The sequence below is a fragment of the Cynocephalus volans genome, chromosome 7, assembly GCF_027409185.1.
Source record: "Cynocephalus volans isolate mCynVol1 chromosome 7, mCynVol1.pri, whole genome shotgun sequence".
Lineage (NCBI taxonomy): Eukaryota > Metazoa > Chordata > Mammalia > Dermoptera > Cynocephalidae > Cynocephalus > Cynocephalus volans.
In genome coordinates, this window is record NC_084466.1 from 94,749,803 (window position 1) to 94,764,901 (window position 15,099).

Consider the following 15,099-nt stretch of genomic DNA (forward strand, 5'->3'; position numbering starts at 1 on the left):
TTTTCATCAAATGTAAGACACCACTGACTACAAGACAGAGCTGATTTCAAAGATGTTACAATGTTAAAAAAAAAAAAAAAGTGTGTTTTAGACTTAATGAAATATAGTGAGGGTGAGTGTTGGTCTTAATGCAGGGAAACAGGTATTCTCATATACTGGTGGTTGGTCTGAAAACTGATAACAGCCTTTCATGTATGTAGCCTTTGATCCAGGAATTCTTCCCCTAGGAATTTATCTTAAGGAAATAATTGTGGATGGAAAAAATTGGAAACATTTGTTATGTCCACCATAGGGGATTGGTTAAATACATTATAGTTCATTTATATACAGGGTTACAAAATCAAATACCTTCAGGAAGCACCTAGTTTGTATAATATATGTGACTGAAGCAAATTGGAACATAAGACAACAAGGAGTAGTGAGAGTGTGGCAAATTGGAACATGCGTGCCCCACCTAGAGGACTCATGTTCAAAACATTATGCCAACAAAGCATACCTGTGACCCACTGTCACCAGGTTTGTAACCCCTGCTCTATACTACAGAGTTCTACACACTCATTAAAAACTATGTTTAGGAGAACACTTAATGATGTAGGAATGCTTACAATCTATTATTGAGAGGAGAAAAAAATAAGGTTACAAAAATATGTACAGAATGTTCCATTTCTTTTTAAAGAGTATATGGAGGCACGGAAGGAATTGTCAATTGATTTTTCTTTTTATTCCTTTTTTAACTCTGTATTTTCTAAATCTTCCACAATGTAAATATAAACATTTTATAATAAAAAGGCAAAGTTACTTTTAAATATTTAACATATTACAAAATGAGGAGAAAAAAAAGGCTAAGCTAGGCTGACTTATACAATAAACAGGGAAGGAAATCCATATTCCATCAGACACAATCAGCTTTATGAAAGTTCAGATGCTCACATTCAAAATATCAGCTAATGGCCAAGAAAATGGTGATGGCTTCCTATCAGAGGACTTTGGAGTAATCATTATCTTCATCCTTGAAAATACAAAATTTCCTACCTCTAAACACTGTACTAGGTTTTAAACTTTTGACCTACATAATCCAAACTTATTCTGTTAGGGGAGTGGTTTGGGGAGAAAGATAAAGTTTTCATCCCTGGATCTGAATTAGAATCTCTATTATATATATTACCCCCAAACTAAATACGTTTTTACTTCTCTGTTCACAAGCTGTCCCAAACCTTCAAGTATAAGGAAGGCGGGAGGGATGAAAAAAATGCATAAGGAACCTGTATACCTCTAAGCTGTCAGATGTCAGGACAAGACTAATGAGTATGTAATAAAATACATTTTTAATGTGGTTTAAAAGTTCACCTTTTGGCATTCTGGAAAGTGGTGGGTCACAGCATTCCATATGGAATCCTCTATCACAGGAGTCACAAAAAAGCATATTATCCTGTAATATAACATATTAGAGACTAATTGAGACTGAAACCAACTGTAAAAGGCCAAAAATTCTTATGTTACCAGATTAACAGTAATAAAACATAATGAAAGAGCACCTGGATGAGGTTTGACATCATGTGTATTTAAAACTTTAAAAAGAAAATAGCAAAAGTCTTTAAGAAAGAGAAACCCTGGAAAGTAACAAGTTACCTGGAGATGGACTACTGAGCGCCATACTTACTGCATTTTTGCCTTGGATTCTACAGGCGCTGCACGTCTTGCATTCGATGCACTGCCACCTTAAGGCCTTTACATTTGTTGTTAATTCAGGACAAAATTTCAAACAGGATGGGTGTCCTATAAGAATAAAAAGCAAATTGCTTTAAGGGAATGGTGTCTCAGATTTTTATAAAATTCCCATTCCCTAATATTTAATAGACAGTCATGATGCTAGCCAATGAACCTTAGGAACTTGAAAATATAAAAATTTCAGAGAATCCAAATTATAGATTTTCCTTTCTGCCTTTTTTCCCTCCTTCTTTCCCTGTATATAACAGAATGACCATACAAGTGCTTTCCCTAAGAGAAATTTGGAAATTTATACCAATTCCAATCACAAGCCTTGAACATAACGTATGCATGGAAGGTGTTCACACTGCTGTGCCTTCTGTTAAATCTTCTACACTCACCATCTTCATCAATGCAGACCTTCCTGGTTTGCCAGACTGTGAGGGGAGTGTCGAAGTTCAAACAATCCCTGCTCTGTGTGTGATGAAATCATAAAGTTTAAAACCACAGATAGCTAAATTAAAAACTGGGGCTGCTTATCATAATACAACTACAAATGCCAAGGGGTAAAAAATCCAAAGAACACCCCATTGCTGGGATAGACAAAGAATATCCCATTGCCATCTTGGCCCTGGGTACCTGAGTTTAAATTGTGGAAGCAGGAGCAGAGAGACTTGAGAAGTTAAAGATCTAGGACTAATGGGAGACACCAAGAAGCACACCCTTCAGCATGTTTCCCCCATTTTCCTGCGCACTGAGCTTTCCACACAGTTGTGGGCACATTCTCATCTAGCAGGATTCCACACACCAAGGCTCACTTCGTGTAGTAAATAAAATGGAAGATGCTGAGGGACAACACCATTCAAAGGAGCCAGGCAGGCTCCAATGGGTAATAGTGCAGTTCAAAACCTAATGGTCTTTTAAAACATCAACCCAAGGAGATCTCCAAACATTATTTTATTTTTCTAAATCTGGTCTTTAAATAGTAAGAACATTAGTAAATCCCATGTGAAAGAACTTATAACCAACTGCAAAAGAAACCTGAGGGGTAATAAAAAAAGCAGATTCTGCAATTTCAAAACGGTTTTATAATTTCCTGACTTTGGCAGCCTCATTGTTTAAATATGTATTTTGGACTGCTACCAAAAAGGTCCTCCTCCCTAAAGCTTAACAGGTGCTTCATAAAATTCCACCCACCAGGAGATTTGGCTTTTTGAAGTAAAAACATTCAAAATCAATCATCAATACCGTTAATAAAAGCACACTATTTCTGAGTTAAAACAAAACAAAAAAAAATCTAAACATCTGTATTTAAGATGTTGAAAAAATAAAATGTTATCATAGGATTATGACCTCAGGCAGGAAAGATACGCAGGCAGATGCATTTAACCTATGACACTATTCTTTTACAAGGGCTTCTCTCATTCAAACAAACGCAAAGAAAAAGTTTAATTACATAAAAATGGTATCAATCACCTCTTTCAGGAACCAGCAAACAAAGACAGCTTGCTTCCTGACTCTAAGAAATATATTCTGAAAGGGGAGGGGAGAGGTCTACTTTGATCAGAGTCCTCTACCCCCTGCCCCTTGTATAGTGAGCGGGGTAAAAACTCAACTTTTAAAGAACAGCAATTTAAATTCCACCCTTAAAATGGGTCCCATCAGCTTAAAAGTATACCATTTACTTCTTTTCCCCCCCTTTTTTTATTACTTCCTGTAAGTCATACATCACTGGCACATATGACCTCAATTTCATGCACTGAATTTTTCTCTACATTAAAATCTGCTTTTGTGTTTTGTAGCTTAATATTAAGTAACTAAGGTAATTCACATCATATTATAGCTTACTATTTATTCTCACAGATATCTTATGGAAGACAGACTTCTTAATAATTATACATTTTGAAAATTAATGGATTTCAGGCATTTTCAATCAAGAGCAAGGAATACTCTTCCTCTTAATGCTTTCTCTCACTTTAAGCAATAAGGTACCCTATCAAATTCCAAAATCTTCAGCCTATCTTTCCTTTAGGCAGCAATCTTACCTTTACTTAGCTCAAAAGAATTGGCCATAGATCCCTTCCAGCTCTAAATTTCTATGATTCTGTAAGGGATGCTGCTAAGTGATGAAGAAGTTACTTCCATTTTATTTACTTATGGCCGACATTAAAATAACACAAAAGACTGTAACTGTCTTGACATACTACTATACAATCTATAGTAATTACATAAAAAAAAAACAATGCTATTGATAATTTAATTCCTTATCTTCTACTTAGCCATTCCATATACTCAATAATTTCCTTTAAAATTCTCATTCTTTCTGCTGACACAATTCACGGTGGTTTGTCTTTCTGGAGTTTGTTTTAGTATTGTGGTTTGCAATTCATCAGATTTGAGAGCCGTAATATGTATTGATTCATTCATTCATTCATTCACTCATACATTCTTATACAAACATATTAAGTACCAGTAGCTTACAATAGTTTTATCTAGCAAAACCAAAAGAATACTTTTTAAAATTAAACAAGTACCAGCGGAACCACAAACCAGTAGAAATTCTTTTTGGAGGAAGTACTATGGGAGGAAAAAAACACAAGCTTTGTAGTAAACAGATGAATAATGGCCCCCCAAAGATGTCTGTGTACTGATTCCCATAACCTGTAAATATATTACCTGACATGGAAAAACAAACTTTGCAGATGGGACTAAGGGCACAGACCTTAAGATGGGGAGATTATCATGGTGTATCTGAATAGGCCTGATCAAATCACAAGTCCTTGGAAAAAGGAGGAGGATGGGTTCAAAACATGAGAGGAACTCCATCTGTTATTGCAGGCTTTGAAGTTGGAGGCAGGGGCCACAAGCCAAGGAATGTAGGTGGCCTCTAGAAGCTGGGAACAACCTTCACCTGACAGTGAGCAAGAAATGGGGATCTCAGTTCCACAAACACAAGGAACTGAGTGCTGTCTACAACCCGGATGAACAAGAACACAGATGCTCCCCTAGAGTCTCTAGAGAGTAGCCCAGCCCTGCTCATACTTTCTAATCTGGTAAAACAGTTGTTGGACTTTTGACCTACAACTGTAAGATAATAAATGTGCTGTTTTAAGCCATTAGGTTTGTGGTGATTTATTACAGCAGCAAGAGAAAACTAATGAAGTCTCAGACACTAGGCCCCTCAGACTAGCTATCTGACTATCCATCTGTCCATCTGTCTTTCCTTCAACTAATATTTAATGAGAACTGGACACAGTGAGGAAAAGGATAGACATGGTTCCCACCCTTTCACCTCATACAGAAAGGAATTTCCTGTTAGATATTATGACATTAGACAAAAATTAGCATTAATGCCTGTTGATGGGGTGGCGCAGGGATATGGAAGGATCTAGCAGGAAGTCAGAGGAAGGCCTCCCAAAGACAGGTCCCAAAAGATGAGCGGGATTAGATGAGACCAGAAGAAGGGCAGGGCGGGGGAAGATGGCATGTACAGAGGGAGAGAAGAACTTGTTTCTCCAAGGACCGAAAAGTTGTTCAATAACTAATGTGCTGAATATGAAGGGGATAGAGACGTGGGATAGAGTTAATAGGAGCCCAATTCAGAAGAGGTTTTGAGGCTACATCAAAGAGTCTGAATTTTAACTAAGAGTCATTGGTAGCTACTGAAAAATTCTCTGATCAGATTTTTAACTTTAAAATGGATGAAAGGAAAGAAGGTCAAGATTAGATTTAGGTTATTATAATAACAGATCCGAGTGGGGTTCGTGGATATGTGTGGATATATTTAGAATGTAGGATATATATTAGGATATGGAATCCATTAATTTTTGGTGATATCTTGGTGTGAGAGAATAGGACAGAGGATGGCTCCAGATTTCCAGTTTGGTAACTGAATGAGCGGCCGATGGTACGCCACTTGCTGAAATAGGAAATCCTCGAGGAGAAGCAGGATATTGTTTGTTTGCTTGGATTTCTGTTATTGTTGTGATTGTTTTTTTGAATAAGGGAGCAGTGCAAGGTTGATGAGCTCTTCTGGGTATTAACTTTGGGATGCATGTGGATGGATGAGTGGAGAAGTTCTGTAGGCATTTATATCTAAGGGTCTGGAGCTCAGAAGAAGCTATGAGGCAAAGTAAGAAAGGGCCAAGGACAGAAGCCTGAAGAAACATTTAGGGGATGGAGAGAGGACAAGGAACTAACAAAAGATATGGAAGGAAGTGGTAGAGAGAAAACACAGAGACTGTGGTATCACAGAAGCCAAAGGAAGAGACCATTTCAAGAAAAAAGATTCTCTAAAACTACATTGAGATACCACCTCACCCCAGTTAAACTGGCTATAAGCCAAAAGACGGTGAATAACAAATGCTGACAAGGGTGTGGAGAGAAGGGAACACTCCTGCACTGTTGGTGGGACTGTAAATTAGTACAACCACTATGGAAAACAATATGGAGGTTTCTCAAACAATTACAGATAGATCTTCCATACAATCCAGCAATCCCACTTCTGGGTATATGCCCAGAGGAATGGAAATCATCATGTCGAAGGGATACCTGCACTCCCATGTTCATTGCAGCTCTGTTTACAATAGCCAAGACATGGAGCCAACCTAAATGTCCATCGATGGAAGACTGTATAAGGAAAATGTGGTGTGTATACACACACACACACACACACACACACACACACACACACACACACACACACACACACACACACACGTACACACCATGGAATTCTACTCTGCCATAATAAAGAATGAAATACTCCCATTTGCAACAACATGGATGAGCCTGGACAAACTTATGTTGAGTGAAATAAGCAAAGCATAGAGGGATAAATACTGCATGTGCTCACTCATATGTAGGAGCTAAGAGAAAGAAGGCATGAAGGAAAGACCACAGTAGTGCATTGGACTTACAGGGGGAGAGAACATTCCTTGGAATACAAAGGGGGGGAGGGGAGGAGAGGGAGGTTCGGGTAATTGGGTGGGGGACACAGGGTACAAATGCAATTTGTGGTAATGGATATGCTGCCAGTATGAATCCGGCCCTCACATCATGGGCACAAGGGGTGACAATCAGCTTTGTATCTCATGAATATTCATAACCAATAAAAAAAAGAAAAGAAAAAAGATTCTCATCAAGGTCAATATGGCTGAGAGGAGTATTTGGGGTGGATTGAAAGATATCAATTAGATTTTTTAGAAGACTGAAAAGCGACTTTCAGATTTTGCTACAGGGAGGTCACGACTGACCCGAAGAGTGCAGTTTCACTGCAGTAACAGCCCTCTGGATGGCCGATCCTCCTCTGGGCTTTTTTGGGGATGGGGCTCACCCTCCCCCCCTCCCTGTCAACTCTTTGGATTCTCTCTTTAGGTTTCTTTCTAGTCAAGGGTCCCTTTCCAATCTAATGATTCAATCTGTGTCTAGTCAGAACGACTGGATGACTAACCCACCAGTCCCTGAGGTGAACTTGAGACACTAGTCAGTGACCTTTTTTTAGATACCCATACATCCATATATGGTGCCTACCAGCTCCCTCTAGGAGCAGAAGGCATGGAAGTTTTGTTCAGGGCTAACACAAATAAAGACAAGCCCAGAAAGACTCCGGGTCTCCCAAGGGCGCACTGATATCCTACCCCACAGCTCTTGCTGCCTTTCCTGTACAAAGGGGGTTTTTCTCACTCTCCCAGCTGCATCACAGCCGCCTTTCTTCTGTCTCCCGTCTCAATGAGCTTCCACTTAGGATGATGCTATAATTTTGAACTGTACACTTATCTTAGATTTGCTAATTTGAAAACACACATGCACACAACTCATCTGTAAGTAAGATTTAACCACCCAGCAATCTGAGCAGCAGACACAAAATTTCATTTGGTATAATATCTAATACTTATGTGAAGCTAATTAAAGATAATTTGGTCTTAATGAGGCAAAGAGAATATAACAGTGTTAATTTCAAAGTAGGCTGATCCATGAAAGTCAAGTAAAATCACTTCCTAGTCCCAACATTTCCACAGACCTGGAGACTATTTGATGATTCCCACATTCATATCAGTGGTTAGAATAAGCCTTCGCATTTGTCTAATGTTTTACAGTTACTGATTATCTTCATATCATTATCTCACTGGATCTTCAAAACAGCCCTGCAGATGCAGGGTGCAGACAGTACCCTCCACATTGCACAGATCAGGAAACTTCAGCTCCACAGCCAGCAAGCAGCAGAAGAGAACTGGAGCACCGTGCTGGGGACAACACACTTGGGGCTTCTTGTGCTATGTACCGTGCCTCACACTTTTACTGCATATAAATTTGAATGATTTTTATAGAAGAACTTTTAGCAGGAAAAGAATAAAGAAAATACTACCCATGTGTAGCACTGAGCCACCTTAGAAACAGAGAATTTTCTAATTGGCTTTATTTTATGCTGTAAGCAGAAGTAAACATTTATTACTCCCATCTATAGAATCTAAGCAGAGTCTACATGCGACATCATACAAACGGTACGACGACTAAACAGCATCGGGCACATATGGGAAACACATTTTAAAATGAGCCTCCTTATGGGCTGCCATCTATATTTCCTTTTTCTGGCTTTATACTGCTATGGGTATTTTTTCAAATAAACATCTTGCATTAGGGATCCCTTTGATCATTATAAACAGTCTCAATTCAATCCTACAACCAATGTACTCTTCTGAGGGTGAGAAAGCAGCCATTTCCACAAGGTCAGCTAGGAGTACCCACTTGAGATGAGGGACTGGACCGTGATGACGGGGCTCCCACCATTATTAGAGGGCACTGTTGAGGCATGCTGGTATATTATATCTTTTTTCCTAATAATTACCAAGGTGTCACAATAGAGCATTAAAACTACAAGAACCCCCAAGCTCCCTAAAGCGAACCAATTTTGCTTTGACTCTTCCACTTAAAGAGGAACAAACAACAAAGTCCACTCATCTGATCAACCAGATGAAGTAAATGTCTACAAAACAATTCCCTGAGTTATGAACAATAGTTTTTTTTTTACTTAAGTAGCCAAATCCAGGCTGGCACAGCACACTCAATGAAGATTAAGTGAACCTCTACGACAGAGCCGGATCCCACTGCGGAAGTCCAGAGAAGCTCTCTGAGGAATCCTGCATCCCAAACAAAGACACACGATGACCCCAGGGCCTGAATTTCTACCTTGGCTCCTGAGCCTCTGGCTGTCTCTACCTAAAGGGAGAGGGGAAGACTGGCTCACAAAATGACTCCAGCTACATAAAACCTCTAGACAGTATGCTTAAGCCATTCTTCTGCACTTGTTAAAAGAGAAAATGAGAGTATTTTTTAAAAATGAAAACAGTACACCTAGCCTGACCCTGAAAGGTATGAATAAAAAGTAAGAAATTTTAGGGGAAAGAAATTTTCAGTGACCTCACAGTAAAAAGGAGATCAAACCTCCTCTTCGGCAGGTCTTCAAATCTGGGAAAAACAAAGGGAGATTGATCACATCAGAAAGTCTAAGATCTACCTGTTTAGAATTACGCCTTTATACACTGTGAGGGAGGCCTTGAAGTTACGGTTTAGAAGATAATGATCTGAAATTCCTTATCAACTCAACTAAGGGTATCACCAGAGGTAAGGAAACATATGAAGGGAACTTTTCTTCCCACATTTAAGCATGTCTTTAATTTGTCTAGGCACCCAGACAAATAGATACTACAAAAATAAAACAGTGAAGGGTATTTTTAAAGTACCACCTTAAAAATCACAAAGGGTAAACCCTAGACAAGTGAACACCACTAAATTGATCAGGCAGTCACACAAAAGAATAATTCATTCAGAGTGAGCCTCATGAGAAAACCCAAAAGATAACGACAGAGTCAGAACTGATGAGTGAGGCACTACCTCACCAGCATAAAGCCAGGGATACTGTAGGGTTGAAATTTATTAAACTGAGCATACAGATAATGTTTCCATGCCCTTTTGTCACTATCCATGATACCATGGCCAGGTAAAAGAATTTTAATGAATCTGTAAAGCCCATCAAAAAAGACTGTCGGAATGCATTTTTCAAGCAGGGTTTGAAATATCTTATTTTCAAGGCTCTCCCTCCTAGTCATCTGAAAGCTTTCCCCCTGAAAGCTGCTGAACCAAAAAGGGCCTATCAAGTTAAACCTTCATATGAGGAATAAGAATCATTACACAACACTGTCGTTCCTCGGTATGAAACATTTCCTCTATCCAACCATCAAGCAGCTGTCATAAGTGGTGATAAGATTTCAAATTACTTGCAGCAATCAAGACACCAATATCAAACATGCCAAACCATAACAATGGCTGACATTTATAGCACACTTACCATAGTTCTTGTAAACCCTGTGCTAGGCTATTTACCTGTGTTCTTACATTTAACTTCCATAAAACCCAAGAGGTGCGTGCTCCCATTATCCCCAATTTTCTAATGAGGAAACAGGATCTGAATAGTTAAGTAACTATCTCAAGGTAGAGGAGCCGGGCTGTGGCTGGCTCTTGAGTTTGCTCTTAACCACTGTAAGAGTATAATTCAAAAGGCTCACGGAAAAATAGAATTGAAAGATAGTATGAATCTTTTCATGAACTTTTTGAAGTACCCTTGTATTTCATGACTTCCTAAATGAGGGTATGCTATAGTATTTTGCAGGCCTGCTGTTGTTTAAAGATTACTATAACGAGAGAAATACTCAGTCATAACTTTTAAAATAACACTTTGGGAGAAAAAGTTTCAGTAGTCTGGGAGAAAAAAAAATTTAAGATCAACACAAACAGATTAATTTTAAAAATCCAATAATTACCACTCAATCTGTTGATAAGTAGATCATGTAGGTATACATGTATATTTGTATGTGTGTGTGTGTATATCACCCAGGCAAATATCACCTGCTTAGTAAGAAGGAAGATCGGCTATTAAAATAAATTAATGCAAGCTCAAATTTTCTTTAAATTTCCACTATAATACTAGAGGTATGGTCTTAACATGTTACAGTGAGAAAAGGGCAGAGGTGATAGCTACCTTGACAGCAATACTTTTGAGTATTGCAATTTGCCAACAGTTCAGTGTCCCTATCCAAAAAATGCCTTGACTTCAACATGACCGTCTGTACAGACCACCCTCTTCCAGTCTTATTCTAGGCAATCTGAATTTCTTTCATGCCTGATGTGTTCTTGGTTCTGTCACTGCGGTTTCCAGAATACTGTCCTTTCCTTTCACTCAGTCATACAGAGCTGGGCTGTAATGTTACATTTCACCAGTAGGTGTCAAGACTTGAAACACTAAGGACTCCAACTCATCTCTTGAGGCTTTAGTTATAGAAAACCAGTGATTTCAGTTGTATTCAGCTTGAAAGAGAATTCTACACTGAATTTACCTATGAGATAGATAGAAGTCTCCACTGTGAGTTACCAATGCTGGTATGAATTCAGAGCTTAAGTATAAATATGTATAGTATTATATAAACAAATGTAGTACCTATATGCCAGTGCTAATATACTCAAACATTTTTCCCTCTTCCTTCCTTTTCCTTTTTAAATTTAAAGCCTATGCTATTACCACATAATTGCCTTAAATAACAAATAAGGTTTTTTGGGGTTTTTTTTGACCGGTAAGGGGATCGCAACCCTTGGCTTGGTGTTGTCAGCACCACGCTCTCCAGTGAGCGCACCGGCCATCCCTATATAGGATCCAAACCCACAGTCTCGGCGTTACCAGCGCCGCACTCTCCCCAGTGAGCCATGCGGCCAGCCCACAAATAAGGTTTTGATAGAGAGATAAATAGCGTGAAGCTATGAGAATAGGAAGTCACTGTATAACATATAAAAAAAATACAACTTACCACTACTGCCACAATCTGCACAAGAGAGGAGTTCTTCTGGTTTTTTTTCACGATTTGATTCTTTAGTCCCCAAACAGAAGCTACATATTGGAATGGGATCAGCACGGGGCTATGATAAAATTAAAATAAAAAACATTGTTAGTTTTCCATTTCAAAATTACAAACAAAACATTAAAATCAAATGTTTTACATAATATGCAAGCTTCTGGCATATTTCTTTAACAAGGAAAAACTGCTGAATAAGGTATTCAAATCAATATTTTCTGCTAATAAAAAGAAAAATCTCTTAAATTATTTGATACTACAGTATTACCTGAATAATACATTTAAGTGTAGTATATAAGACTGAGAAGTAATTTTTATTAAACCAGTGAAATGTAAGACCTTAATATATAATACATTCTTCCTATAATGAAAGTTATTAAGGATTCACTTCAAATCTCAATTGTTGCCATAATCTATATGCCTATAATAAATTGATCCATCTACTCAGCATTATAGTCCATGAATATCATCTGTTTTGGTCAGACTGTTTAATTAAACTTTACCAAATGTTATAATGCAGGTTACTATTATTCACCTGTTAAACATCTGACATTAAAAAATTGGTATTTTTTTAGGTGACATAGTAACAGTCAGAAGAAGCAAGAACTAAAATCCCGTGGGATCACTTGAGAAGATCAAAAGACAATTAACAAGGCTTTTCTGGTGCCAATGTCTCCAAAAGTAAACCACACCATACCACACAAAGGAGATAAACCCTCAATCTCTGACATTCCCACTTCTTAAGAGAAGGAGCAAAACATTTGTCTAACCCCCCAGCATCCTTTAGCTCTCACTATAGAAATAGCTTTTAACAATGTATAAATCTACATATATTTTAGTGTCTGCATTGTTATTTACTGCTAACAGCAATGCTAGAATTCCCATCCATATGAATAATTGACTGCTTACAGATCCAGTCACATTATCTTGAGAAGTCAAAACTGTATGAAAACTAAAATTTTATTGCATATTCCAAGCATTCACACATGTTGTCTGCTAGCCATCTGATTGTTAGTTACTCTGATGTCTTTATATTTGAATCTCATGAATCAAAAATTCAGGGAAAGAAAACCCAACATAATCACAAATGTTTATAATGTAAATTAAAAACAAGATTTTGCTAGGTCTAACTGTTTCTAAATATACATCAGGCACAGAACAAACCTCATTTGCTCAACTACTCTATTCCAAATAGCTAATACATTGCCTGGTGCACAGTAGGCACTCAAAATATATTTGCTAACTGAATAAATGAAAGAAACATATGCTAGTTTTAAAAAAAAATCAACCTCATCTCTAAGATAATATTTCAAATGCTTATAACGATTCCAACAAATCTCTTGGTTCCTTGTGACAACATGTCATCAAAAACAAGAATTCATCTGATGACCAAGCATTCACAAAATTGTTTAATATGACTTAATTTCATCTTAAAATATGAGCATCCATTATCTTGCCCTTACTCTCACCTTAATTTGTTCTTTTAATACGCAGACTTTACTTTCTGAGGTAGCTATGCAAATGTATTTTTGTGGTCCCAGTTAAAAAGCAGAGTATAAAACATTCTGTGCTAGAAAAACCAAAAAAGACAAGCTACAACAAATTGGTCACTGACTCCAGCTACAATTTTTTAAATGCCAGATAATCAGCACTGCATAATTATGGATCCATACTTATTACTTGCAACTGCTCAACTGCAGTACCTTGGGAACACTTTTGTTCCTTTAAATAGCAATTAAAAGAACAATCTGGTTTTAAAGTAACAACATTCCCCTGATAGATTCTAGCTGAAACCCAGTCCTTGTACTAATGGGATTCCTGCTTTCATTTGATGTAACAATGTTCAAGCCATTGCCGCCATCCTTGCAGTGATAAATAATTTACAAAATGTCACATATCATTCATGCAATGAAACAAATCCAAATCTGCAATCTCATTTCTCTCTCCCAGATGAATTTTCAGCTGTAATAGAGACAGGACCATCAGCCAGCATTCATGCTCATTTTTCGTTTTTAACTAAAGGTAACACAAAGGACAAAGGTTGCTAGTAGTTCACGGCCAAAAAGACTGATGTCCCACACTCTGCCCAATAATAGAAAGCATAGATGCTATCACTTCACGCTACATTCAAGTGAACCCCACCACACTGATGTACGCTCACAACCATTTATTTTAAGGATAACTATCTCACAATACTCAATGAAACCACTGCATTATACAGAAATGTCTGCCCTGCTGAATTATTGATAATTCAAAGCACTTTCTGCTAACCTCAGTGTAGCCGAGTCTAATTAACTTTAAAAAATTGTCACTTGTACGAAATGAAACTTTCATAGTAATGCATGTAAATGGGTCACAGAATTATCATGATTCACTATTCTCAGACTACATATAAACTGTTTAAAAAAATAATCCCTTGTAATAAAGTAAAATGGATTACCGTCAGAAAGAGGTATGAGTAAATGGCAACTTGATTCTATACAAGTCCACTACAGACAAGTCATATTTAAGAGGCTTGAAAATGGAACCCAAAATCTCCAAATTCTTAATTCCTTTCTTTGAAATTTTGCAAAGGTACCTAACCCGTTGATCACATTTTCTCATCAGCATGCCTGAATATTTTAAACTAATCTCAAGAATAAATACTCATGGATAGGTCTAAAGATAAAGATATCCAGCAAGCTCTGCTCTGGAAACACCTCCTCCTCCTATCTCATGCAATGGCCTTGGGCAACTGCTAGGCTAAAGGCGGCTCCCACACTATCTCATTTAATCAATCATTTCAACAATATTGCCAGGTATGTGTGTTATCCCCGTTTTAGGGAGGAAATGGAGGATCTGAGAAGTTAGGCAATTTTTCTAAAGTTGCACAGGTTCAAGCGTAGAAGCTGGGACTCACACACAAGACTGTCTTCACTTGACTCCATTTCTCACCTCTGCTTCCTCCCTTCCATTCCTCTCAGAAAAACAAATATTTTAAAATTATCTTTCCATCAGTGGCAAGAACTTTACTAATGTGCTCATAATCTCTTCCATCCAATGTCTCCCACGACCAATAGTATCTGTTTTAAAAGCTATTAAAAAGGCAACCACTAATATGCCATAGATAATTTACTAATTATAATGTGGAAAAGGTGCCTTTACAATGGAGAAATCTGGTGGACACTTCCTTAACCATTATGGACAAACTGATATCATGTGCCTGCCTGGACTCTTCAAAAAATATCAATGTCATGTAAGACCCAAGAAAAGGAAGAAACAATTTAAGCAACGAAAGTGGAATGAAAACTAAATACGGATCTGTGATGCTTGGTAGGATTCTGAATTTTAAAAAAATACCCACAGCTATAAAGGGCATTAATGGGATAATTAGGGGAATATGCACTAAATATTAGGCAATATATAAACTAGATATAATATAAATTTCCTGAGTGAACATAACTGATTATGTAGGAGAGAATGCCTTTGTTCTTAGGAGGTATGTGTTGAA

General features: G+C 37.7%; 1 protein-coding gene across 4 annotated transcripts in view; it reads right to left on the reverse strand.

The window, feature by feature from the left end:
• The window catches only part of KAT6B (lysine acetyltransferase 6B), a 185,990-nt gene that overhangs the window by 55,210 nt on the left and 115,681 nt on the right, over positions 1-15,099 (reverse strand). For 3 of the 4 annotated variants that reach the window (XM_063102116.1, XM_063102114.1, XM_063102113.1), the window contains exons 4-6: positions 11,565-11,673; positions 1,661-1,776; positions 1,348-1,429 (exon numbers count right to left, since the gene is read on the reverse strand). In XM_063102116.1, coding sequence (XP_062958186.1) covers positions 1,348-1,429; positions 1,661-1,776; positions 11,565-11,673 — 307 coding nt within the window. The remainder of the gene's footprint in view (positions 1-1,347; positions 1,430-1,660; positions 1,777-11,564; positions 11,674-15,099) is intronic. The other variant, XM_063102115.1, reaches the window with a different exon arrangement.